Source organism: Macaca nemestrina, chromosome 17 (assembly GCF_043159975.1).
Source record: "Macaca nemestrina isolate mMacNem1 chromosome 17, mMacNem.hap1, whole genome shotgun sequence".
NCBI lineage: Eukaryota > Metazoa > Chordata > Mammalia > Primates > Cercopithecidae > Macaca > Macaca nemestrina.
Genome location: NC_092141.1, coordinates 42,908,323 through 42,934,207, shown reverse-complemented (window position 1 = coordinate 42,934,207; position 25,885 = coordinate 42,908,323). Strand labels below are relative to the sequence as shown.

At 46.1% G+C, this 25,885-nt stretch overlaps 2 protein-coding genes across 2 annotated transcripts; one reads left to right on the top strand and one right to left on the bottom strand.

Annotated features, from left to right (window-relative positions):
- Positions 1–14,342: 14,342 nt before the first annotated feature.
- On the top strand, positions 14,343–17,785 carry LOC105485157 (C-C motif chemokine ligand 1). Its single transcript, XM_011747379.3, has 3 exons — positions 14,343–15,026; positions 16,215–16,326; positions 17,451–17,785. Exons 1-3 carry the CDS (start codon positions 14,951–14,953, stop codon positions 17,551–17,553), a joined length of 291 nt encoding a protein of 96 aa, XP_011745681.1. The 5' UTR covers positions 14,343–14,950; the 3' UTR covers positions 17,554–17,785.
- A 1,995-nt stretch (positions 17,786–19,780) lies between these two features.
- LOC105485158 (C-C motif chemokine ligand 13) lies at positions 19,781–21,995 on the bottom strand. The gene is made up of 3 exons (XM_011747380.3): positions 21,815–21,995; positions 20,821–20,935; positions 19,781–20,380 (listed from the first exon to the last, which is right to left on the bottom strand). The coding sequence occupies exons 1-3, from the start codon at positions 21,888–21,890 to the stop codon at positions 20,275–20,277; spliced, it is 297 nt and encodes a 98-aa protein (XP_011745682.1). The 5' UTR covers positions 21,891–21,995; the 3' UTR covers positions 19,781–20,274.
- Positions 21,996–25,885: the final 3,890 nt, after the last annotated feature.

The following is a 25,885-nucleotide window of genomic DNA, read 5'->3' as shown; positions in this document are numbered from 1 at the left end:
TTAGCCTGGACCCTGGAATTGGGAAGACATGTGGCAAAGACTGACCTGACCCATAGCTTGAAGAAGGGCTGCAGTTGGCCTGCAGACTTGAGAGCCAAAAAGAGAAACAGCCACAAATATTTTGTGGCTGATATTTGTTATCAGCCACAAATATTTTGGGGTTGCTTGTTGCTGCAGCAAAAGCTGGCCAATACAGAAATTAATACCCAGAAGAGGAAAATTGCTCTAACCAAAGGATAAGATGTACAGTTTTGACTTTGGAGCTGGGTGGCAGACAACAGAGAAATTATTATAGGGGCTAGAGAAATGGCAACCTATGGAATGCTGTAGTGAGACATTTGGTAAAACTGTCACATATGATAACTTGGAAGGCAGAAAATAAACCTACTGAATTTGCAGCTTTGGAAGAAGAGGTTTTGAGACAGAATTGGCTAGTGTGAGTTAGTTTTTACTAGCTGCATTTCACGAGGTACTACAAGAAAGAAATGACGTCAGCAAAGGGCAGGCTCATTTGCAAGCGGAATTGAAAGGGAACATAGAAAGTCTAGAAATTCTAGGGCTAACAGTGTTGAAAGATGCAATAACCTCTCACTTCCAACCTCTGTGGTTTAAAAATATTCTCAAAATAGGACATAGCTTTAAGGCACAAAACAAAACAAAGGTTTGGCTTTGAACACTCTGCCTGGAGACCAAGACCAAGACCAAATCCAGGGCACAACTGTCACTGCCTTTGTTAAGACCTCTGATAGGAATACATCTGGCCAACACGGCAGGCATATAAAGCAATATGTATAACCTCTCTGTTAGAACAAATGGCTCATGGAAAGGTCTCCTAAAGCCTGATGATGTCAAAGTACTTGAAACTACATCTAGAGGGAGAGCAAGACATGTCTCAAAATGAGTTGTGGATTTGGCTACTGACATTTCAAAAAGGGTTTTTGAGAGAGTTACATTGCTGAAAGTGCTGCCAGCCTAGATTAAAAAAGACGGATTTTTGAGGACATAAAATGATCTTGAGCGATAGTATTCTACAGGCAGGAAGCAGGCCAATGCGATTGATAAGAAAAATACGAATACCCAAAAGAAAAAGGGCAAAAACTAGGAATAGACATTTCACAGAAGAGGGAACACTTATGGCTGACAGATATAACTTTCTGATGACAGTGAATATTCCGACCAAGAAATTCCACGTTTCATATATACCTAATGGAAGTCTCGCATATATAAAAATGGTCACGTATAAGAATATTCAGAACTATTTACAATGACAAAATTCTGGAAAAGACTCAAATGCCCATCAAAAGAGAGTGAATAGATAAACAATAGAATGCTTATCCAATGGAATATAATATGGTATTTAAAACAAATGAACTGCAGAGTAATGATACAGATGTCCTAGATATTAACAAAATACTATTCAACAAATAAGTCCTTATAAACAGTGTGATAAACAAACAGTGTGATACCCTTTTTATAAAGTAAAAATAACTAAGGTAAAATATATAGGTATACATTTTAGAAACACACGGCACACATTGGTCAAATTTATGGAAAAGAGAAAGTAAAGGGGGTTTGGGGTCTTGATTTCCTTAGGTTGGGGGAGTCAGGGAAAGCAGTATAGAGGGAAAATATGGTGGATGTAGCTTATTGTTAAGATCCTTGCTTTTATTTTGAACGGTGGTTTACACGGGTTTATGGATATATTAAAAATAACTAAAACTTCAAAAACTGATTTTTTTTTTTTTTTAGAATTATAGCATATTAGCATTGAAAGGGTCCTAAGAAGTTGATTAGTTCTACTCTCTTATTTTCCAAATGAGAACATTGAAGCCCAGTCTGGGAGAGTAGCTGGCCTGAGTACGCAGTCAGAGAGTGGTGGAGCCCATCCTGGAGACCGGCGAGATGAAACTGGTTTCTCTTGTCATCCTCTTATCTCTGTACTGGCACACCCGAGCCAAGGCTGCATCCTTCTTTCCCTTGGTCCCTCACATCTAACCCACCAGTCAGTCCTGCTCTACCTTTATGTCATACTTGGATCCATCCACTTTGCACTGACCCCGGGCTAGCCGGAGCCCTTGCCCTCCCTTGCCTGGCTCTCTGCTATTGCCTCCTGACTGGTTCTTATTGTCCTCAGAAAATCTGTTCTCCTCACAGCTGAGAGAGAAGTCTTACTAAAAAAAGAAGTCAGTTCCTATCCCTATCCCTGACTACATTTCATAATTGGCTTTCTAATACACAAACACTTTCTTTTCTTTTCTTTTTTTTTTTTTTGAGACAGAGTCTTGCTCTGTCGCCCAGGTTGGAGTGTAGCAGTGCCATCTCTGCTGACTGAAACCTTTGCCTCCTGGGTTCAAGTGATTCTCCTGCCCCAGTCTCCAGACTAGCTGGGACTACAGGCGTATGCCACCATGTCTGGCTAATTTTTATATTTTTAGTAGAGGCAGGGTTTTGCCATGTTGGCCAGGCTGGTCTTGAACTCCTGACCTCAAGCCATCCGCCTGCCTTGGCCTCTCATGTAAAGCCTGGAATTACAGGCATGAGCCACTATGCCCTGCCAAGACAGACTTTCTAATACACCATGGTCTACCAGGCTTTACATGAGTTGGTCCCTGGCCTCCCTCTCAGACTTCAACCTCAAAGGGGCTGGCTTGATAACACAGTCTTTACTAAGTGCGTCCCTTCCCTGTTTTGCTCCCCTACTCCCTTACTAATTTTCCCTGCACCTCCCCAGTCAACTGCCTTTACCTAAATCTTTGTCTTATTCAGAGGGTAGCATAAGCAAAGATGTATGAGGCCTCATGTTTGCAATTCTCTCTGCTTGGAATATTCACCTCTTCATTTTTCACATCTTCTTGTCATTCAGGTCTCAGTTCAAATGCAAACTCTATAATCCCTCCTCTAGTTATATCCTTTTGTTATGTTTCCTTCATCAACTTATCCTATTTGAAATTATCTTGTTCACATATTAGCTTGCATGAAAATGATGCCTTTCTCGCAAGGTGTCAGCTCTACAAAAACAAGTGTCTTGTGTGTCTCAGTTACCGGGACATAGAACAGTGCTCAGTACGGAGTAGGCATTCTTTAAATATTTGTTTACTTAATGAATGAGTGTTTCTTGCTGGGAGGGATGTCAAATACCGCATCAGGAGTAAGATTTACAGTAGCTGCTTGAGTATATGCATTTCTAATTGGCATAGCAATTGCCGGCATGTAAACGGATACTGCTTTTGTGTTTTTGAGTGGTTGATTCTCTTTAATGGGTTTAATCTGCTTCCAAGTACTTTAAAGTGCTCACAATTGCTCGGCTAATTACAAATCCTGATAAAAAACCTCCATTAAAGCATATCTTCTAAGTACCTTCAACCCAATAATACTGTTAGAAAGAATTATATACGGTTGAAAGTAAGGGAACCACATTTACTTAATAATAGTCTTAAATTCATCTTGCCTTTCTGTTTATGTACCTGAATTAGTAAAGCCAGAATGCATTCACCTGCTTACTTGTTTACACAGGGGAGATGTTGGCAGAGGGTTGCCCTGGGAAATACTTATGTGGATGCTAAAAAGAAATGCTCCTTTGCAGGCCTTTGAAAGACACCTATCTTATTGCATGGCTTTGACCCATCCCATGTTCACCTGGTATGGACCTGCTTCAGTGTGGGCCAAGCAGTCTTTGGGCTTGAAGGGCTGTAGTTGGGGAGATAAAACTATATATTAACAGAATCATGAGGAGTCTGATGTGTTCTCCAATAGGAGACTGCAAACCTATTGGGGAAAGAGAAGACACAGTGAACCATCACTAACTACCTATTAAACACTCAGCCCAATAATTTGCCCAGGGCATTTGGGTAGAAGGGTGTGTGTGTGCGTGTGTGTGTGTGATTAATTTGTATGAGCCTTGATTTCCTTATTTATAAGGTAGATTTATATTACTATTCCATACCTGGTTGTAAGGCTCAAAGTTACAAACGGATCTAAGGAGCTAAGGAAGCCACAAGTCACTGTGAACATACAAAGGACTATTATTATGACTGGTAGCCACTGATTTCTGCTTGGAGACCGTCTTGTCTGACATGGTACACGACTTTGTGGTAAGATTGTAACTGTTAGGCCCCATGAAATGCCCTGGATACTATGGAAGAATGGAAAACTCAGTCCTTGCAGAATTGAGATGACATATTGTAGAAAAGGCAGGATTTTCAGATGCCTGGAAGCCTGTGCAGATGTGGAGAATGGCCGGAAGGCTGAGACAGCAGCCTAAGGAAGAGCTAAGCCAGGAAGTGAATGAAGGCTCAGGGGGGAATGTGTGCACGCATGTGTCGCCGCGTGCATGTAATAGCCTGAATAGATGTGGGTGTAAAGACTTAGGGTTTTTGCGTTTTGTTTTTGGCTCAGTTTGTTGAAACATGGAGTAGGCCAGGTGAAAGTCTCAGGTGCTGTGTAGATGTGGGCCAGCTCATTCGTTCATTTACATGTTCATTCAGCATTCGCCAATGCTTATTACATCCATGCATTGTGTTAGGCAGGGAGCTCAGAGACTGGCCAAGACGGCAGGCATGGGAATGAATGAATTACATATAAAGCAATATGTATAACCACAGAGAGAGGAGCAAAGTGACTCAGAGAAGAGGGAGAGTTGGGAGGAGGTGGAGAAGGCCTCTGACAGAGGAGGCAATTGTGAACGAGGTGTTCTCAGAAGAGTGGAAGCTCATTAGCTGATAAAGAGAAGTTTATTCCCCCAGAGAGAGAGGAGAAGCATAGGCAAAGAGCAGGGTGTGTCAGGTGGAAGGCTGTGAAATTCAGCCTAGGGGACATCCTCTGTATATGACATTATAGGTGGTACAGGTTGTGACCAGATTAGGAGGAACCTTGCAGGATAAGCTAAAATGTTTGGACAGCATTCAGGGACAAGTCTGCTGAGAGGCAGTGTGGAGGACAGGCTCAGAACACGGGGTCTGGAGGCAGACAGCTTGTGTTTAAATATCACCTCCCTGATGACTAGTTAAGTAATCTCAGACAACTCTGGGCCTCAGTTTTCTCATCTGCAAAGTGGGGGATAATGATAACATCTACTTCCAGGGCTTTAGAAGATTTGACACGTTAACACATGTGAAGTGCTTAGAGAACTACCTAGCACATAGGAAGCAGTTAGTAAATATTAGCTATTAACTATCTTAATGCTACAGAGGTGTAGGGGAACATCAAGATTAAGAAGTGGACAGAGGATGAGAAGCCCCTCACCAGTCTCAGAGTAACAGCTGTACAGGTTGAAGGAAAACCAGGAGGGTCATGAAAGCCATGGCGAGGGATGTTTCGGGAAGGAACAGTGAACAGATCAAGGGTGCTGAGAGGTCAGGCGAGATGACAGCCAGGGGGGCCTTGGATTTGCAACAGGCGGTTGACTGGTGACTCAGGTCATTGCAGTTTTGGTGATGTAGCAGGGGGCAGAGGCCAGTTTGCAACATGTTGAAAAAGTGAGAGGTGAGAAACTGGAGAGAGAGTGACATGAATTATTTCAATCGCTTGGCTGGGAAGGAAGGTGAGTGAGAGGCAGTCGTGGTAGAAGGATGGTAGTGTTGATAACCTTCTGCTCAGCCAAACACCCCTTCCATCCACTCATTGTCTTCTGTGAGGCTCACAACCTCTGGTCACCTAAGCTAGAAAAAGACTAAAATCCACCTCTTGTGGATGAGGACACTGATGTAGAAAGAGGCCAAGGGTGGGAGAGCCAGGACAAAAGTCAGGTCCCTATTTCCTTTTTCTTTCTCCAGTGCTATTTATGACCATGTACAAGAGGGCCTAGGAGATGAGGTGTGGGGTGTTCAGAGCCATCTGCCTGCTTTGTCACAGTTGGATATCAGAGGACCCATTCATTGAAAGTGGCTAGAAGAGGTTTCAGAGGACACTGGTGACAGATTCCTTTAATTGAGGCTCTTACTTATTATGCAAGACACTGTGCTGGGCACCCAACACACCCCATTACTGAATCACGCCATATCTGGGTGGTATGAGGAGTCTTTAGTTGAGATTAGTTCTGGCTGGAAACAGTGGCCGAGAAGGAATCCAGATCAGCAGAATGAATGCCTTCATGTTCTTCATATCTGCCCCTTCTCCACAATCCCTTGTGCACCACCTTAGATCTGACAGCAACTCTGGCCTTTGATTGTGCTGGGGAGCAGGGGAAGAGTAGCTGGGGGTGCTGTATGACTTGAGGGTTGATGTGCCACTTGGAGCTATTTTAGGGGGAAGTGAAATGCATCTTTCTGCCTCGTTTAGGATGTATCTTTATGTCAAGGACTTTAACAGGCCAGTAAAACCATAACAGTAGGATTCTGGAAAGTTCTGCAAGCCAGGGCAGAGGGGACTCCAGAGAGTAATGCAATAGACACCTGCCTGGTTTCGTGGCATCTTACTTGTGCTGTCTTGAAATTCTTAGTTTTTGAAGAAGAGAGTCATCATTTTCATTTTGCACTGAACCATGTAAACTATGTCACCTGTCTTGGCTAGGGTCATAGGGTGAGTGGGACACAGACTGCAGAGTCTAGTTGCATCTGGCAGGCAGCAGTCCTGACTTCAGGTGCTCCCTTGTAAACTTGGCTCCTGAAACTCCCGCTCTTCCAAGGAAGCAATGCTAGCCAGTCACAGCTGAGAAACAGGACCTGACTGACTTAGAATCAGCTCTTGAGAGCAGCTATAAAGATGCCTCAGGCAAACCAAGCAGGGAGGGAGGAAACACAGAACACAGAGAAATCACGACCTCTGAGCCAGGCTCTGTGTTAGAAGCCTTTGCAGGTAGTTCCATATTTAGTCCTTACGACATTCCTGAGACAGAGGCATTGTTAACCCAGTTTAACAGATGATGACTCAGAAGTTTAGGATGATGAGCAGAATTGACCAGGTACCAGTGAGTGGCAACCTGGATTAAAATGTAGATGTCTGGATAGCACGCCCTCAGAGGATGGAGGAGAAGGCCAGGAGGGCAGGTGCTGGACAGCGTGCCTGAGGCTCAGGTTTGGTTGCTGAGGGTGAGCAGTTTGAGCTTACTGCGGGATCTGTGGTCAGTTGAGTTCACTCCAGAGCCCAGGAGGCCAGACCAGGTGACGGGGGTTTCTTATGAAGTGGGCCAGGCCTGAGAGACATGGACAGCTGGAATCCCAGGGATGTGGGCTTACGATGCATTGGGAAATGGGCTGTGGGCCATGGGATGTCCCAGGCGGTTCCACCTGCCACCCCAGAAAGGGAAGGACTCCTTGGGGGACTTTCCCAGTAGTTTGTGGGTGTGTCACCTCAATGATGGGTGGCCTTGTTGGTTTTAGTGGGCATATTTTGAAGTCATTGCTGCCACTTCCTGCCACTGCATCCTTGCTCTGTGGGGTGAAAATGCAGGGGCTTTCCCCCCCCCACTCCCTGCAAAGGCACTGTGTTCTGGCCTCCAGGTGGGCTGGGGGGAATCCTGCAGAACTTCAGCATCCTCACCTTCTCTCTGTCCACGGTGAGCCCTCCAGATAGCAGCACATGGCCAGCAAATCACAAGAGAAAGAGCCTGGCCTGGGAATTAAGAGGCAGGACTGTCTCCAGGGCCCTGTTACCAAGTCCCGACATGACGATTTGCTTTTTCTTTCTCAGCCTCAAGCTACTCATCAGTAATATGACCTGGTCTACCCCAGGTCTTCCTAAGGGCTGTTCCTGCTCTATGGGAGTGGGGACCAGGAGGGAGAAGATGGAAGGGCACGTTCATCTAGTGTACCCCGGAGCACCAAGCTGTGCATGGCTTATGCCTGACCCCAGGGACCCCTTGGATACTCACAGAGACATTGCAAGGTGAATATTTTTGATACAGCATCAAATATCTCAAGAACCACGATGCGGAGTTCACAACACATTCTAAGTTTAAAGTGCTTGCTAAGTGTCAGATGGAAGGATTGCAAGTGTGGTTCTTAGAGTGGGTGAGGGACCTAAATACCTCAAAGGCCAGGTTCAGTCCCATTAGGTTTCACTGCCTTTGAGCCTCGTCAGAAGGGGAAGGGGCATTTCTGGTAACCTCCCGAGCAGGCCCCCTCCGCGTGACTGTTTGCTGTTAACAGGCCAGATCCGACTGCCGGTCCCAGCAGGGATGGGCAAGGGTGATGCTTTGAGCGTGACTGGTGGGCAGGAGTCTGCCCTTGCTTGGAGATCCTGAGAGTCAGTAAATGCCAGGCTAGAGAGAGTCCCAGTGGCCATCCAGGTTAGGGGCTTTTGACGAGGTAGAGAAATGGTAGGATTGGATTACATGAGAAGCGTTTTCATTTGGAAAAGTCTGCCCTGCATTTAGAATATGGGGATCTAGAGCAGACAAGCATGTGTCTTTTTGACCAAAGCTTCCCGAATGATCCATATAAGAATCCCATTTCAAGGACAAGAGTTGCTGAATTAGGCCAACCTTCCCACTTTTGGGGTGAGGAAATTGAGGCTCAGACAGAGGAACTTGCCCAAATCCAACAGAGAGCAGGTGGCAGAGCCAGCTCATACCCTGATTTTCACATGCTCCCATACGCAACCTCGACCCTCCTCATCTCTCACCAGAGCTCTTTCCCAGCCTCCCCAACCTGGTTGCCTCCTTTCAATATGTTCTAGCCTTTGGCACCAGCCCTCAGCCCTCACCACAAATTGGGCCACCCTGTCCTGAGCAAAAGATTAGCTCAGGCCCTCTATTGCCAACAGGATCAAGACAAAGCTCAGTAAACAGGATCTTGCACAACTGGGCCCAGCCCTCCTCACCCTTCATTTCTAGCCACCCCTTGCCATGCAGCCTCACACACCCCCAGCTCTGAAGACAGCAGCCTACACATTTTCATATAGTGATGTCACTGTTCCCATTTTCCCAGAGAAATATGTCAGGCACTATTCTAAGTACTTTATATTTAATTTTCACAACAAGCCTATAAGCAGATGCTATTATTATCTCTGTTTATAGATGAGGTTCAGTGGTTAAGTAACTCAAAGAAGTTATGCAAATAGTGTTCAGGGAAGCTGGGACTAGGCAACAGGGCATTCTGGCTTCAGACCCCACCCTCGTAACCCCTGCTCACCATGCTGGCCCCTGTTTCTTCTCCCCGTCCGACAAATCCTGCCTTTATCCTTGTAGGCCCAGCTGAAAGATGCTTGCTTGCTTGCTTGCTTGCTTGCTTGCTTGCTTGCTGAATGAATGAATGAATGAATGAATGAATACACTGTTGAACTGCAACCTGTCACTGTGTCAAATGGTGCCCATTAGCACAAATGGCAATTGCAGTCTTCTACTACACAGTGTGGTATAACCAAGCATAGGATTTGGGCCAGAGCTTGTTATCCTGATTCCAATCCAGGCAACCTGTGTGAACTCCTGTCTGTCTACTAACCTCCAGGGTCTTCATTTCTCCTCTGTGACATGAGCTCAGCCATAGTGATGTTAAAATCTCTCCTTCTGTCTTCTCCTGCTAATAGTTACTGCACAGAGTGCGGTGTTAAACGCTGCAGCATGAAATGCTGACGGTGGCAGAGAGACTCCTGCTCTCTGGAAACTTCTAGAGAGGAAGGAGTGTGAACCACCAGGAAATTACACTAGCGTGAGGTACCTGCTGTGAGGAGTGGGCTGGGTTCACTCGCGGAGCTCCGCGTTGGACAGCCTGCAAGAAGTTAGGCACAGGCCGGGCGCGGTGGCTCAAGCCTGTAATCCCAGCACTTTGGGAGGCCGAGACAGGCGGATCACGAGGTCAGGAGATCGAGACCATCCTGGCTAACACGGTGAAACCCCGTCTCTACTAAAAAATACAAAAAACTAGCCGGGCGAGGTGGCGGGCGCCTGTAGTCCCAGCTACTCGGGAGGCTGAGGCAGGAGAATGGCGTAAACCCGGGAGGCGGAGCTTGCAGTGAGCCGAGATCCAGCCACTGCGCTCCAGCCTGGGCGACAGAGCAAGACTCTGTCTCAAAAAAAAAAAAAAAAAAAAGAAGTTAGGCACATAAAGCAGGAAAGAGTACTCCAGGCAGAAGGGGCAGTAAATCCCAGTGTATGTGCAGACAGCAAGTGGGACTCTGTTGCTGCAAGTCTGCTGACTGTGCTGTGCAGGGCCCTCTGAGACCAACCAAGACAGTTGCATGTCACCCTGAGCATGGTGGACCATGTTGGTGTCGGAGTCAGCAGCACATTGAAAAGCTGGGTGCCTGTGACATCCTTTGGGGCATCCCTTGGTTTTTCTGTTGCTATGAGGGGTTCTCCATGCCTCCTTCATGTTGTTTCTGAGATGTAAATAGCAGAGGGCTCCTTTAAAAAAAAAGTGCTAAATGTCAGGGGAAAAATAGGGGGAAAGGGAATGTGGGCAGAATGTAATGAGGTGCTGGAAAACATGAGAAAGGGCTTTGAATCCCGAGGTATTTGGGTGCTCAGGTCCTTGCTGTGGATTTGAACTTGTGCTTGCAGGAGGTAGGGGGTCTGGTGCAGACTTGAAGACCCAAGAGGACACCCTGCTTAGGTGGGCAATGACACAAGCCTTGGTGTGAGTGTCAAGCAGCACCAGATGAGAAGGGAAAGAGACCAGGAAATGGGCCCCAGTGGGAGAGAGGGTGGCACTGCCTGGATTCATGCGCTGATGCTGAGAGTGGTCCAGGATGGAGGGGAAAAGGACACAGTTTCATTGAGCATCTACTATGTGTCTGGCCCTGTGGTGAGCATTTCTGCACACTCTGCAGCTCACAGGACATTGTCTGTCTCCTTGAAGCACTAACCTCGACTTAGCACAATTCCCAATACCAGGGCCTGTATTGTTTGTCTTGTCCCGCTGTGGTATCCCCCGTGTCTGGTACATATTAGGTGCTCCATGATGATTTTGAATAATCCAACTTTTTATTTTCCTCTCCCTTCCCTCCTCTTAAATCTCACTCGATCCTTCGGATAACCTCAAATAAATGTGTTTGAGGTTTGGGAAGTTTGTTTATTTATTTTCATTATTTTATTTTATTGAGACTGGACTGTTATTCTGTTGCCCAAGCTGGAGTGCAGTGGTGTGATCTTGGCTCACTGCAACCTCGGCCTCCAGGGGTCAAGCGATTCTCCTGCCTCAGCCTGGAGAGTTTATCTTAAAAACAATGAGGAGAGCTGTGCCAAGTCCGGTTAGCTGTGGAGCTTACAATGAGAGAGCAAAGGCTCAGAAAGTGTAAATTACTTGCCTAGGGTCAAGTGGTGGAGCTGAGATCTGACCCAGTTGTGTCTGACTATCCTGCATTTCCTCTATAGCTTGCTTCCTCCCTAAGTGAGGGAACCCAGAAGACTTGACCCCAGAGCTGGACAAAGCAAGACCAGTATTTCTGTGCTTGTGTGATGCTGGGTAAATGACTTCTCCCTTGTTGGTTTCTGTGCCCTGATCTGCAAGGATCAGGCTGAACTGTAGCTGCAAGGCGAGCAGGCATGGCCAAGCCCCAGGCCACTTGGGCCATCCAGGAGGAGGAAAGAGGGCTGGAACACTCCTGGACACCTTTGGACTCCACTGGGCGCTGCTGGAAGAGATGTCTTAAGAGGCAGCTGCGTGGGCCGAACTCTATCTGGTCTCTACCTATCCTCTTTTATTTGGTACTTATTTCGTAAAAGATGACTAAGAAAACCTATCTCCAGGCAGTTCTGATTTTCAAATTTCTAACGAAGAAATGTGTTCATATGAATAACTTGTTCAGTGTTTATTCTGAGAGCATCTCTTATACATCAGTCCATCCTATGCCATCTGTCCCAGCTTGCTCAGTTACACAACTATTTAATTGAGTTATTACTTGGTCCTAGTCTTTGTGCTAGAGCCTAGAGAAGTCTGTGCCCTTGGCAGTCACGTTGGGGTGGAAGAGACACCCATGAGAAACATTACGCTCCTGTGTGATAAGAGCCTCCAGCCAGTTCCTTCCATGTGCTGAGGGAGCCTGGAAAGGAAAAGCATGACTAAATCTTGCTGTTCTCTTTTTGCCTGTGCAGGTCTGACTGTGGCCACAGTGAGGCGGGGGGAGGGGAAGCGAATGGTGGAGAGGGCAGCCCTGTTTCCCTTCTTGATTGGGCTGGCCAGCAACCCCAGGAGGAGGGGAAGAGCAAAGAATTTCCAAGGTGGCCACATTTTCCCCTGTCTGTTTCCTGCATCTAAAGGACCTGCAGTTACATTAGGCTGATTGACCACCCGCTTGTGTCTTCTCTCTCTCCTGACACCCTATGGTAAAGGCAGAAAAAAGTACTCATCTCCTGTAGAAAGACCATTCGACCCAGCAATCCCACTCCTGGGTATATACTCAAAGGAATATAAATCATTCTATTATAAAGATACAGGCACATGCACCTTCACAATAGCAAAGACATGGAATTAACCCGAATGTCCATCAATGATAGACTGGATAAAGAAAATGGTACACCCTGCACATGTGCCCCGGAACTTAAATTAAAAGTGGAAAGAAAAAGATGGATGCATAGTGCATAGTAGGATGAATAGCACATAGTATTTATTCATCTCTAACGACAAAGAGAATAGGATAGAGACAACAGTAGTTTGTGGTTTCAACCGCTTTTCAGGTGGCAGGAAGCAGTGGAAAGGATAAATGGTACTTGGTTGGTCTGAGCAGAGGAAGTTAGTTGTGGACTGTGCAAAAAGTGTATTCTCAGAGGCAGTTGCACATGAAGATGAAAAGACCAGGGCTCAAGTTCCATTGTCCCTGAGGTCAGCATGACCTTGGACAAGTTACTTTCCTCTCGTTTCATCATAATATGAAGTGATCATACGAGATATGTGATTCTTATCTTCTGGTGTCTGAGAAAATTACCTGGAAATTTTTTCTTTCCAACATGTACAGACACATGTGTTCTGATTCTGATTCTGAAATGGGACTAAAATATTCAGATTTGTGCAAAAGCTCTCCCAGAAAACTTTAAGAGCCATTGTTGTAGATAGTCTGAAAGAGCCCTTTCAACTTGGACATTCCCATGTTTGGAGGGTGGACTAAAGGAAAGTGTTGCAGGAATTATATGGCGATCCAGCCATGAGGGTTCTCACAAGAGGCTGAGATCCTGTCTGCCAGATATGACAGAAGTGCCTTTGTGGCGACAATGACATTTGCAATGGGTAGGATGTTCACAGAGGGAGATAGAGAGGTGGGCTCTGCAGGTGGAGGTTACAGCAGGAGCAAAATCCCAGAGATAGTACAGCAAGTGGCAGTCATTTGCAGTCAGGAATTGCAGTTAACCGAATGTGCTGGCATCCACTGAGGCATACAGACAGTGTGGAGCCACTGCGGGTTTTTGAGCTGAAGAGTGCACAATCAGAGTAGATCAGTCTAGCTGTCACTCTATATGATGCACACAGGCCTCATGATTTCAATGCCTAGATTTGGCTCAGCTACTTTTTCTTGAGCACCTACTATGTGTTCTTTATTCCAAGCACTGCATACATCTTCATGACCCAGTCTTCTCTGTAATGTACATCCACATCTCTCTGCAACCACTCTCTCACTCCTGTCACTCTCCTTGGACCCTACACTTCTGCTTTTCCTGATGATTTGAAATGAAGTGTGCTCCCTTATGCCTTGTTGTCCTCATACAAAACCCTGCCTCTACTTGGCATTCCCCTCTCCACATCAGTACACAGGAGATGTTGCTTAAAGAACATTCTCCTGGCTGGGGTGGTGGCTCACACCTGTAATCCCAGCGCTTTGGGAGGCTGAAGCAGAAGGATTGCTTGAACCTAGGAGTTCAAGACCAGCCTGGGGAACACAATGAGACTCCATCTCTATGCAAATACAAAATTAAGAAAAGAATTATCTGGGCGAGGTAGTGCACACCTATAGTTCCACCTACTTGTGAGGCTGAGGCAGGAGGATCGCTTGAGCCCAGGAGTTTGAGGCTGCAGTGAGTTTGCGCCACTGCACTCCAGCCTGGGCAACAGAATGAGACTCTAGAAAAAAAAAAAAAGGGAAAATTCCTTGGCTGAGGCGGGAGGATCGCTTGAGCCCAGGAGTTTGAGGCTGCAGTGTGTTTGAACCACTGCACTCCAGCCTGGGCGACAGAGTGGGACTCTAGAAAAAAAACAAAAAGGGAAAATTTCCCTGGCAGGACTCTCAGATGCTGGTGAGCAGCTCTCAGTCCTCTCTGTAACCCCGATATAACGCATCTATCTCTGTGCTTACACTGGGTGCCTTTCACTTGTTTATCTGTGAGTTGAAGAGAAGTGGCTCGAGGTCAGGCAGTGCTCCTCATTGATAACTGCCTTCCCTGGGGCTAACCAAGGACTTAGAACAGAATAAGCTGTTGAAAAGTGTTGAGGATTGAAAAAAAAAAAAAAAAAAAAAAAAACAGAAAAAAAGAGAAATGGCCAATATCTAGGCCAGTCACTTGACATAGAGAATGTTATTTAATTCTTATCGCACATCCTTGAGACATGCATTGCTATTTGCATTTTGTGTGAATATGCATTTTGGTAAGTTTATGTAATCCCTCCTCTGCAGAACTGGGATTCAAATGCAGGTGTATCTCTGCTCAGGTCCCAACTCTTCTACCCTGAAGCAGCAGTACATGCCTGGATGGAATGACGTAGGGTTGGATAAGCCACACACAGGCCACTTCCTCTCACTTACTTTTCTTTGCTTCCCACTCAACCAGGGCAGTTCCCACGCACTTTTTCAAGATTCTTATCTGCTCCCACACTTGGGGAAGTTCCCAATGCAACCTATCAATCCATCACCACAAATAACACCCAGGAGAGGTGGGGAAAGGAGTTTACCACATGGTCACTGGGTGTGAGCAACTGTTCCCTGTCCCTATGGCTTCCCACTTGTGGCTCCCACCATGGCCTGGAGTTTTGGGTGGAGTTTTTTCAAACAATAAAAGCCCTCGGCATCTCAGGATGGCACAGTGGTGAGCTCTTAGCTTCACCAGGCTCATCAAAGCTGCTCCAGGAAGGCCAGAGCCAGACCAGAAGACATGCAAATCATCACCACGGCCCTGGTGTGCTTGCTGCTAGCTGGGATGTGGCCGCAAGACGTGGACAGCAAGAGCAGTGAGTGTGGCAGGCATCCCTTTGTGTCTCTCTAGGGAGGGCAGAAACATGGTCAGCCACTCTGGGGTTGGAGCAGGCCTCCTTGAACTCATCAACTCAGTCTCCCCTCTTCCTATCTAAAGAGGAGGAATGGTGAACTTGGACGGGCTGGGGGTGAGAGCCAGTAGGAGAACCATGAGTTGGGGCAAACACAGAGAACTGAACTGCCAGCTTCAGTACAAGGAGGCTCTGCTTCATCCAGACCCAAGGGAGGGAGCCTGTGAGGTTACTTGGTTAAAGCGGGGAGGCCCGAGGTCCAGGGGAGGGCCTGGGTGTAGCTTCCACAGTGTGACAGACACAAAGCAGAGTCTGAAGGCAAGACTGGGCTCTAACAGTTGGCTACTCTTTGGCAAGTCACTTTAGCTCTCAAACTCTGCTTTCTCTGTCAGTGAAATGGAGTTGATTATGCCCGCTCTCCAAGGCTGTTTGGAGAGTAGCAACCTAGTAAGAGGCATGAAAGGGGTTGCAAACAGAAAAACTAGGAGGAAGAAGCTGGGGTTGGAATGCAGGTCTCTTGCGGGGTGTGGTGTGGGAGGAGAATGCACAAATGAACAGAGTGGGGGTTGGGGGCTAGGAAAGAGCCGAGGACCAGGGCAGGAGGGGATTCAAGAGATTGAGTAGGGCAGCTAGCTAGTTCCTGGGAGCTCTTCCCTTGTCATCTCATCAGCTTGGAGTCCTCAAACGATTCCTAATCTTCCCCAGATCAGGTCTGTGAACTGTGGACCACCGTGTCCTGCATCAGACTGACCAGGTCCCCAGGGTGTGGGGCCCAGGACCCTTGGACATGAGTACTGGGGTAGAACCATGCATATGTGGTGAAATACCAAAACCGGATGAGCCTTTAGAAACCAGGCTCCAAAAAGTCTTATTTTACAGATGGGAAGTCTAGGGCTGCGGTGAAGGCACATCTTCCTCAAGGCCATTCAGCTGGGGTGCGGGGAGCTCTGATCTGAACCCCAATCTTCTGACTCTTTACCTAGCCCCAGAACGAGGTGGCTGATGAGACAGAGCCATGCCGGCACCCTCCGGATGTGGTCCCCAAACCAGGGCTTGTCCCGGGAGGTGTTTTTTTGCTTGTTTTTTAAAAATTGTGCTACAGGTGAGAGTTTGAGAAATGGATACAAACCATCATTTGTGTTCCTCTTCCAGTGCAGGTACCCTTCTCCAGATGTTGCTTCTCATTTGTGGAGAAAGAGATTTCCCTGCGGGCAATCCAGTGTTACAGAAATACCAGCTCCAGCTGCTCCAATGAGGGCTTAATGTAAGTGATCACCTGCTCAATCTCTCCCTAGAGAACAGAACCCCGCCAGCCTGGAATTAGAAGAGTAGACACTAGATGACAGTATTTTACCAGAATAAGGTTTCTAAACCCAGAGTTGCCAGCATCTGGGTGCAAACCGCGCTTGGGCGCTAGAGGGAGCACGGAGCTTCCTAGCAGGTGTGAGGAAGGACGCATCTGTGCTCCTGCAGTGACTTGTGTTTCCTGAAACTCCAAGGTGCCAAGTATTACATCCCAGCATTATGCGCTAAGAGGAAGGAATTGTTTAACAAAAGCACAAGGGGTTATTGTGCACTAGGAAGAGCAAGGGAACCAGGATTACTTCCTGCCTCTAGATTTGGAACCCATAGTCTTGGATGACCATGGAGAGGTAACTCCTTTGTACCTAATTATCTGCGTATCCTTCTGTATTTCTTATCCGTGAAGGGGCATAAACATAGCTGCATCACAGGGTCTTTACAAACATAACTGGGGTAGCTTTCACATACCAGTCAGTATTTTAAGTCTTTTTTGTGTATATTCTCTCTGTCGATCCTCTTGGGGTACATATTTTTGTTATCATGAAAAGTGAGGTTCAGGAAGGTAGAGATATTTGTCTAAGATCAACCAGATAGTAAGAGACAGAATTGGTCTATAGATTGGACAATAGTCCAGTTTAGGAAGTAGACAGATCAGAAGAGAAAAATACACACACACACACACACACAGGCACACACACACACGCACCAACACACGAGTCCAACGCAACAAGTAAGGCCCCAGATGGACACAAAAACATTAAAGTTGGAGCAGAGAGCTATTCTAGGATGGGAATTTCTCATCCCACCTAATCATCAGAATGTTTTCAGGCTCTTCAGCCCCACCCTGATACACCAAATTGAAACCAGGAGAGGGGTCCAGGAAGCTCAATTCATAAGCTCCTGGTGCTTTGGTTCCCCACCATGCAAACCACACATCCTGTACAGCAACTTCATTTACAGAGGGGAGCCCAAGGCCCAGCAAGAGCAGCTTAGGGGACCTGGCAGCCGGAGGAGATGGGGCTTGTGTGGTGCTCACCCAGTGGTGGCTTGGGTGGTTCAGCCTTCTCTCTTATTCTCTGTTCACAGATTCAAGCTGAAGAGAGGCAACGAGGCCTGCGCCTTGAACCAGGCTAGATGGGTTCAGAATCACATTAAAAAGCTGAGCCACTGCCTGCCAAAAAGAAAATGAGCAGATTTCTTTCCATTATGGGCTCTGGAAACCACGTAGCTTCACCTGTCCCGGAAATCCCCAGTCCTATACCATTCCTTCTGCCCCGCTTTTGCTGGGTCACAGAGGATCTGCTTGGTCTTGATAAGCTATGTTGTTGCACTTTCTACATTTAAATTATAGAATGATCAACCCCCAGCCCTCTGTGTCTCTTGGATTTCAGAGTGAAAACTTGGTTGGCGTTGAGAGGTGGAAGCCAGGGGCAGAAGGATGGGGCAGGAGGAGGGAGACATGTTGTACCTGGTGCCAGAGGAACTGAGCTAAAATGTGACTCAGTACCTCTCAGTGACTGCCTTTGTCCTGGGGGGTAAGCTTTGACTCGGGGTGGTGGTGCAGATTCTCTGCCTCTAGATTTGGCTGCCAAGAGGGGTACAGTGGAACAGAAAGTTGGGGTTCACAGCTGGGTGCAAGACCTTTCTCCGTAAGAAGAGAAAAATACACACATACACATACACACACACACAGGCACACACACACATGTACCAACACACGAGTCCAACACAACAAGTAAGGCACTTCTCCCTAAGAAGAGAAAAATACACACACACACACACACACAGGCACACACATACACACACACGCACCAACACACGAGTCCAACACAACAGGTAAGGTCCCAGATAGACATAGAAACATTTCTCTGCCCAGCGGCCTCCGGGGGTGATGTTATCACCAAATCACAGCTGCCCTAGCTGGAGGGGATCATGTGAGGTTGTCTGCCTGTAAAATGTTGCTAAACCCATTTTACAGATGAGGTGACTGAGTGCTAAAGAGAGACGCAGCAATTCAGGGGCAGATCTGGTGTTAGAGCCCAGGGCCGTTGCCTCCCAGGATAGCTCCTCCAGGTGTCCCAAATTGCCAAGTGTACTGCCTGACGCAGCGTGGTACCAGATCTGGGGGACAGGCCCTGCTGTTGTCAGCAGTGCCCAATCTCTCCTTGAGGAAGATCTCGGTGGGTGTCCAGGCATGGGTGGGTTCCGAGTCTGATTGAAATGCCCACCCAGCTTATCTGGAGGAGTGAGGCTGTCTTGGGAAGAGCAGGAGAACCCTCGGTGGACATATAGGAAGAGGAGGCCCGATGCCTTAAAAGGGACATTCCCAAGCTCCAATTTCTACAACGTGTGATTCAAGGAAGAATAGCCAAGGAAGGAAGTATTTCTAGGTCTTGGGGTTGGCACACCTTTACCTTTAAAGGTCACTTTTAGAGGACAAAGGTCTCATGCTGTGTTTCCCTCATTCCCCATTCAACAAGTCACACATCTGGCCCAGTCTTCTTAATCTGTTTCCTCCCCTCCACCCCCATGACTGCCCTTCCTCAGCCCTTATGACTGCCCCCCATCACACATCTGGCCGTCTTCTTTATCTGCCTCCTCTCTTCCACCCCCATGACTGCCCTTCAGCCCCTATTTTCTCTTGCAGTAGGCTGTTTTCAGCCCTCCCTTCTCAACTCCATCTTATCCACAGCCAAAAGCTACTCTTCCTGGCATCCATTCTTCCCTCTGGATAACTCAAAAACCTTCACACCTTCCTCCTGCCTTCAGAACTGAGTCTAAATTCCCCACCCTGATATTCTAATTCCTCTAGAACCTGCCCTCATCTTTCCTTTCTACATGTCTCCAACTTTTACACTCTGGAAACCCAAATCTGACCGTTTGGGGATATTCCTCCCAGGCCCTCTCCCCACATTGCCCTCTTGGACCTCCCCTAAAAGAATCTTTGCTATGACCACACTTTCCCATCCTCTAAGGTCTGTTCGGACCAAGTGCCCTCTTCCCTACCAAGCCTGAGGCTCACTAGGACTTGGTCATCTGGTTTCCCTCTGGGTGTCAGGTGCACATGAAGTCTGAATCACTTGCTGCTTCGAGTGGGGAGGCATAGATTGGGGTGGGAGACTAGAGGGGGAGGGAGGGGTTTACTTTTGGCAGGAGTATGATTTTAAAGAAAGAAATTAACTGAATATGAAACTGATGAGTTGCAAGCCAGGAGCGCCCATGCTGAGGACTGGAGCCATTGTTCCAGAACAGCCTGGGCTGGTGAGGCAGGCTCTCCCTGAAACTCAGATGAGCCAGGCTAGCCTCACGGCCAGGGCCTGTGTACATCCGCCATCCACTGGCATGCTCTGTCATCCACCCACACCTCCTAGAGCTCCTACTGGTTGGAAGTCACTTCTGAAGAAAACACCACTGTGTAAGAGATTTTAAATAAAGTGTATTTTTTGTAAAATGTCAGCAGTCCTACCATTGCATTCATCTTTCCACAATAACATATTTAGCAACGCCTCACATTCACTTCCCTACATTGGGAGGATGCATCGCCTCCCTACATTGCAGCATCCCTTCATGTCCATGACTCCCACAGGCACGCTCTCAACCTCTGGGAGCCAAAGAGAAACCCACTGCTAGCAGCTCACAGTGGAAGGGAAGGGGGCTTACAGACAGCAACCAACTTGCTCAACACCTTGCTTTAAAAAAGATCACCAATACCCAAATAAACTCCAAACCAGCAACAAGTCATATAATAGCCAATATTACTTAACACATAGTACATTTTGAATCACCAAACAGAATGCATCCGATTTGAAAATTATGGTAGAAATATTCCAAAGTATAGAAGAGGAGGCTGGAGGAGAATGGAAAAGTCATTTCACATACTCCCGCTTGATTTCAGTGGGGGTAGCAGAGTTCAAGTCTTCAGCGTGTGAGCTTTCTGGCCCAGGTGCTTCATACAATTCTGGACCCACTTCTCCTTTGGGTCAGCACACATCTCCTTGCCCAGTTTGGTTCTGAAGCTGTGGAGGAAGGAAAGCTGGGGCAGTTAGATGGAACCCTTTGAGGGTTTACCTAGGAGATGACACACTGGGCTCTAAACCTGCCTGACCCACCTGCTACAGGTGAAGAGCCACCCCTGCGGGACAGGAAGTAGGAGGTGTGTGGACAGAAGGGGTCTCTGGAGGCAACCAGTGCTCTTGCTGCCCCTGGGAAACTGATCTTGGCATCTGCTAAAGGGTGTGGCCTGGTGCCCATCCAGCAAGCAGGGCATGGGAAATTATAGGCCGTCTTCGGGCCTGTTGTGCAGCCAAAATAGGAGGATTTGCATCACATAGTCTGGTTAGATCTCATCCTGAGTAAGATCCCAGGTCAGTCTGATGTCTGTCTCCTGGGGCAGAATTTTGGACTGGGGAATGTGGGGTTGGGGAGGAGCCAGGTGAGCAGGGACTTTTCTACCCACATGACAGCCTTCTGGGGACACCGGCTGGTGGTGATCCGATAGCTCTTCAACCTCTGCAAGGAGATCTTCTTACTGCTAAATGTGAAGCAGCAAGTGGATGGGACGTTGAGTGCATCTAGAAATAGTTACAAATAAAAAGCTTTGAGAATATTTTAGGCTTTTCTCAGCTTGAATACAGCAGGGAGCATCTGTATGGGATGCAAAGCAAAGAGGAAGAAGTAGATCTTACCCACCTCCAAGCCCAGCGCTCCCGCCCTAGACCCCGAGGTGAGGTGGGACCTGTGACATGGGCCTCAGGATCTCAAAGGCTCAGCTGCATGGTGAGGACATGTCACTGCCATCTAGCGGGAGGCCACGGGCAAGGCCAGTGGGAGAGGTACTGGGTGTGGTCCCAGATGTGCAGAGTTTGGGAAAATCAGATGAGGTCAAAGAAAAGGCCCTAAATTTGGAGTCAGGAGCTTAGGTTTCATTCTTGCTCTGGGATAACCTGGAGGTGGGCGGGTAGGGTCCCTTCTGTCTCCAACATGGGCTTCAGCTTTCTATCTTTAAAATTAGATGTTAAAGTGAACCTCTGAGGAGCCTTACTATTCTGGTGGGCTTAGAAGTGGGGCACTTGGCTGGGCATGGCTGCTCACGCCTGTAATCCCAGCACTTTGGGAGGCCGAGATGGGAGGATCACTTGAGGTCAAGAGTTTGAGACCAGCCTGGCCCACATAATGAAACCCCTTCTCTAGTAAAAATACAAAAATTAGCTGCACGTGGTAGCGGGTGCCTGTAATCCCAGCTACTCAGAAGGCTGAGGCAAGAGAATCGCTTGAACCTGGGAAGCGAAGGTTGCAGTGAGCCAAGATCTCACCCATGCACTCCAGCCTGGGCAACAGAATGAGACTCAATCTAAAAAAAAAAAAAAAAAGTGGGAGCACTTGGGCTTAGGTCTTCCTTGAAGAGAGAAACAGAGGGAAAGAGAGGGAGAGGGGAGGTGATGGTGACTTACCTGGCTGAGCAAGTCCCTGGGGATTGAAAGCTGCTGTTATAAGCAGCAGGCACAGAAGCGCTGCAGAGACTTTCATGTTGAAGGGTAAGAGATGGAGATTTCACAATGTTTCTTTGCCTCTCTGCTCCTCTGGCTGTTCTGCCTGCCTTTTATAGGGAGTGGGGAGGCTTGGAGCTCTCAGAGGACCTTGGCCTGAGTAGGGTGTTGACCAAGTCATGATGAAGGGGGATCCTGAATCTGCTGAGCTGGAGCTGGGCACCAAAAACTTTTTTAGGAAATGCAAGAGGGAAGCTGAGGGCTGAAGCAGCATGGCATGGCTTCCTTCTGGCTGTCCAGGCCACAAGGAGCCAGAGAGGAAAAAGGGACACAGATGTGCCCCAGCCACTCACCATGGGAAGCCATCCAAGGAGCTGTTTTCTGCTTACTTTCTCTAGCAGAAAAAAGAAAAACAATGAAAATTAACTCCTGTAGAGAAAAGGGTGCTATGCTGAGGACTCTGTTCATGTTATATATTTAGTTTGAGGAGGTACGTACCATTATGATCATGCCCATTTCATAGATGAGGAAATGGATGCAAAGAGATTAAATAACTTGACCAAAGTCTTCTGGGAAATGAGTAGGAAAGCTAGAAGAGAAAGCTAGTCTGCTTATATTTTATCACCAAGGTAGTTTCAAACTTTCGTTTAGCTGCAGAAGTCTTTTTCCAAGTCAACTTTTATGTGGAAGTCTAATATGTGAAACAGATTAAGTCAGGTTCTGATGACAGGGGCTCCTTAAATTCCATAATATGACCCCTTCTGCCCCTCAGGCCCAGAGGGACATGGTTCAAACACCTCTGACTGATGCCAGCCCCCTGTTTCCAGGAAGGACCATTGGGTTTCTGGAGCTGTTGATGGGAGGGTTGGGGTGGTCCTCAGAGCAAAGAAGTGAGGTGTTTGGCCCATTCCTGGGCTCTTCCTGCGAGGGCCACATACCTGGGAGCTGGGAGTTGGGGAGGGAATGGTTTAGAATGGTTGAACATGTCCCTTCCCCACTCATCCCTAGCTCCAAGACTTGGCACAATTTTTGTGCCTTCCTGGAATACTCATCCCTCTGCATTCCACTCTAGCAAAACAAGCCCAGGGAAAGTAAAGGGAAGAAATAAACAGCTAGGATTAGAGAAATAGGAAACAGTAAATATTAGAAAGGATAGATGAAGCCGAAAGTTGGTTCTGTAGCCTATAATGAAGCTAAAACTCTCCTGAACTGACCATGAAAAAAAAGAAAAAAAGGGGCCGAGGCCAGGGGGATCACTTTAGGTCAAGAGTTCTAGAGCAGCCTGGACAACATGGTAAAACCCTGTCTCTACTAAAAAAAAAAAAAAAAAAGAAAAATTACCCAGGCATGGTGGCACATGCCTGTAATCCCAGCTACTTGGGTGGCTGAGGCAGGAGAATTGCTTGAACCTGGGAGGCAGAGGTTGCAGTGAGCCAAGATTGTACCACTGCAACCCAGTCTGGGTGACAGTGAGACTCTGTCCCAGAAAAAGAAAAAGAAAAGAAAAGAAAAGAAAAGAAAAAGAAAAAAGGAAAAGGTACATATAATCAGTTGCAGAGTCTGCAGACACCAAAAAGAAAATAACAAGAACCTTATGCCAGGAATTTAATTTAGAGGAAATGGATGAATTTCTCAAAAATCTAACTCACCAAGGTGCACAAACAAATAAAAAATAGAGAGTCATTCTAAAGCTATTAAAGAAAAGGAATCAGGAATTGAAAGTCTTCCCACAAAACATTCTCTGGGCTCAAAGGGCATGAACAGCTAATTCCTCCAAGCATTGAAGGAAGCAATCATTTCAATCTTGTGCAATCACTTCTAGAGAATATCAGAAGATTGTACATCACTCAGTTCATTTTGAGTCCTACCTAACTTTGACACAAAAATGTGTCAAGACCCACATGAGAAAAGGGTATTACAAGTTTGTCCTTTCAGACACACATTCCATTCTTTTCCATTCTATTCTCTGCCTTAGGAAACCAGTCTTGGTGGGTCACATCAGTAAGGTTGCTGGTCTTCTAGCTTCTGAATGGGTTTAGGCACAAGGGAGCTTCTGAGGACATTAGAGCAGGGAGAAGAGTTAAGTTGAGGTTCTTCTTCCTGTGTTGTCTCCCTGTGTTCCTCAACCTGGATATATCCCTCAACTAATGGTTTTAACTTCTTTCAAGGTGGTTTCTCTATGACTCTCCTATCCAGGTTTGCTGAGTTACCCCCTGTTCTTTCTTTTTTTCAGTTGTAGGAGTATAATCATGTTCTTTTAAAAAATATTTTATTTTAAGTTCCTGGATGTGTGCAGGATGTACAGGTCTGTTACATAGGTAAACATGTGCCATGGTGGTTTGCTGCACCTATCAACCCATCAGAGCTCTTAAGCATCCTGCCCTCCTCCCACAACCACATCGAAACATTTCTTAATTCCTCGATTGAAGGGAATATCCCCCTGGGCCTCCCAGCTGCTTGCACATAGATAGACTAGATCCATTCCAACAGATCCACTTCCCTGAGTCTCTGGATTCTTTCCTAGCATTCCAGCGAATTTCTGGAATTTCAACTTCATTAACTGCAGGCTTCTTATTTTTTAATTTTTAATTTTTGTGAGTACATTGTAGGTGTGTATTTTTATGGGTTACATGAGATATTTTGATGCAGGCATGCAATGTGTAATAACTACATCAGAGTAAATGGGATATCCATTGCTTCAAGCATTTATTGTCAGGTTGTTTATCTGAAGGTTTGCTTCTTTTTTGATGTAGGCACTTAGAGCTACAAATTAATCTCTTAGCACTGCTTTTGCTGTAACCCATAGGTTTTGGTATATTGTGTTTCCATCATCATTTGTTTCAAGAAATTTTTCAATTTCTCTTTTAATCTCTTCATTGACCAACTAGTCATTCAGGAGCATATTGTTTACATTCCATGTGTTTGTAGAGTTTCCAAAATTCCTCTTGTTATCAACTGCTAGTTTTATTCCATTGTGTTCAGAGAAGTTACTTGATATTATTTCAATTTTTTGAATGTTTTAAGACTTGTTTTGTGGCTTAACATCTGACATATTCTTGAGAATGATCTATGTGCTGAGGAGAAAAATGTGTATTTTGCAGCTGTTGGATTAAATGTTTTGTAAATATCTATTAGATCCATTTGGTCTATAGTGCAGATTAAGTCTGATGTTTCTTTGTTGATTTTCAGTCTGGATGATCTGTTTCAGTGTCTGAAAGTGGGGTGTTAAATTATCCAGCTGTTATCCTGTTGGAGTCTATCTCTCTGTTTAGCTCTAAAGATATTTACTTTATATATCTGGGTGCTCCAGTGTTGGGTGCCTATATATTTATCATTGTTATATCCTCATGCTAAATTGACCCCTTTATCACTATACAATAACTCCTTCTGTCTCTTCTTTTATGGTTTTTGTCTTGAAATTTATTTTGTCTGATATTAGTATAGCCACACCTGCTCTTTTTTGGTTTCCATTTACTTGGAGTATCTTTTTGCATCCCTTTTGTTTTCAGTCTTTGTGTGCCTTTATAGGTAAAATGCGTTTCTTGTGGGCAACAGATCATCAGGTCTTGCTCTTTCATCCTTTTAGCCATATTTTATGTCTTTTGATTAGAGAGTTTAGTCTATTTACCTTTAATGTTATTATTAATAAGTAAGGACTTACTCCTGCCATTTTGTTATTTGTTTTCTGGTCTTCTCTTCCTTCTTTCCTTCCTTTCTATCTTTCTTTTGGTGAAGATTATTTTCTCTAGTGGTATCATTTAATTTCTTGCTTTTTATTTTTTGTGTATCTGTTGTGTGTTTTTAGATTTGAGGTTACCATGAGAGTTGCAGATAATGTCTTATAACCCATTTTTAAAAAATTGATTACAATTTAATGCTGATTACATAAACAAAGAGAAAACTGATACAACTTATACATTTTAACTTCCTCTCCTCACTTTTTAACTTTTTGTCATTTCTGTTTATATTTTATTATGCTATCTGTGTCTTCAAAAGTTGTTGCAGATATTTGGATCAGTTCATCTTTTTGTCTTT

Coding starts and splice junctions, on each gene's coding strand:
- LOC105485157 (XM_011747379.3), top strand. CDS start 14,951: ATGCAAATCATCACCACGGCCCTGGTGTGCTTGCTGCTAGCTGGGATG. Junction 15,027..16,214: donor AGACGTGGACAGCAAGAGCA/GTGAGTGTGGCA, acceptor TTCCTCTTCCAG/TGCAGGTACCCTTCTCCAGA. Junction 16,327..17,450: donor TGCTCCAATGAGGGCTTAAT/GTAAGTGATCAC, acceptor CTCTGTTCACAG/ATTCAAGCTGAAGAGAGGCA.
- LOC105485158 (XM_011747380.3), bottom strand. CDS start 21,890: ATGAAAGTCTCTGCAGCGCTTCTGTGCCTGCTGCTTATAACAGCAGCT. Junction 20,936..21,814: donor CCAGGGACTTGCTCAGCCAG/GTAAGTCACCAT, acceptor AACTATTTCTAG/ATGCACTCAACGTCCCATCC. Junction 20,381..20,820: donor TGTCCCCAGAAGGCTGTCAT/GTGGGTAGAAAA, acceptor CTTCCTCCACAG/CTTCAGAACCAAACTGGGCA.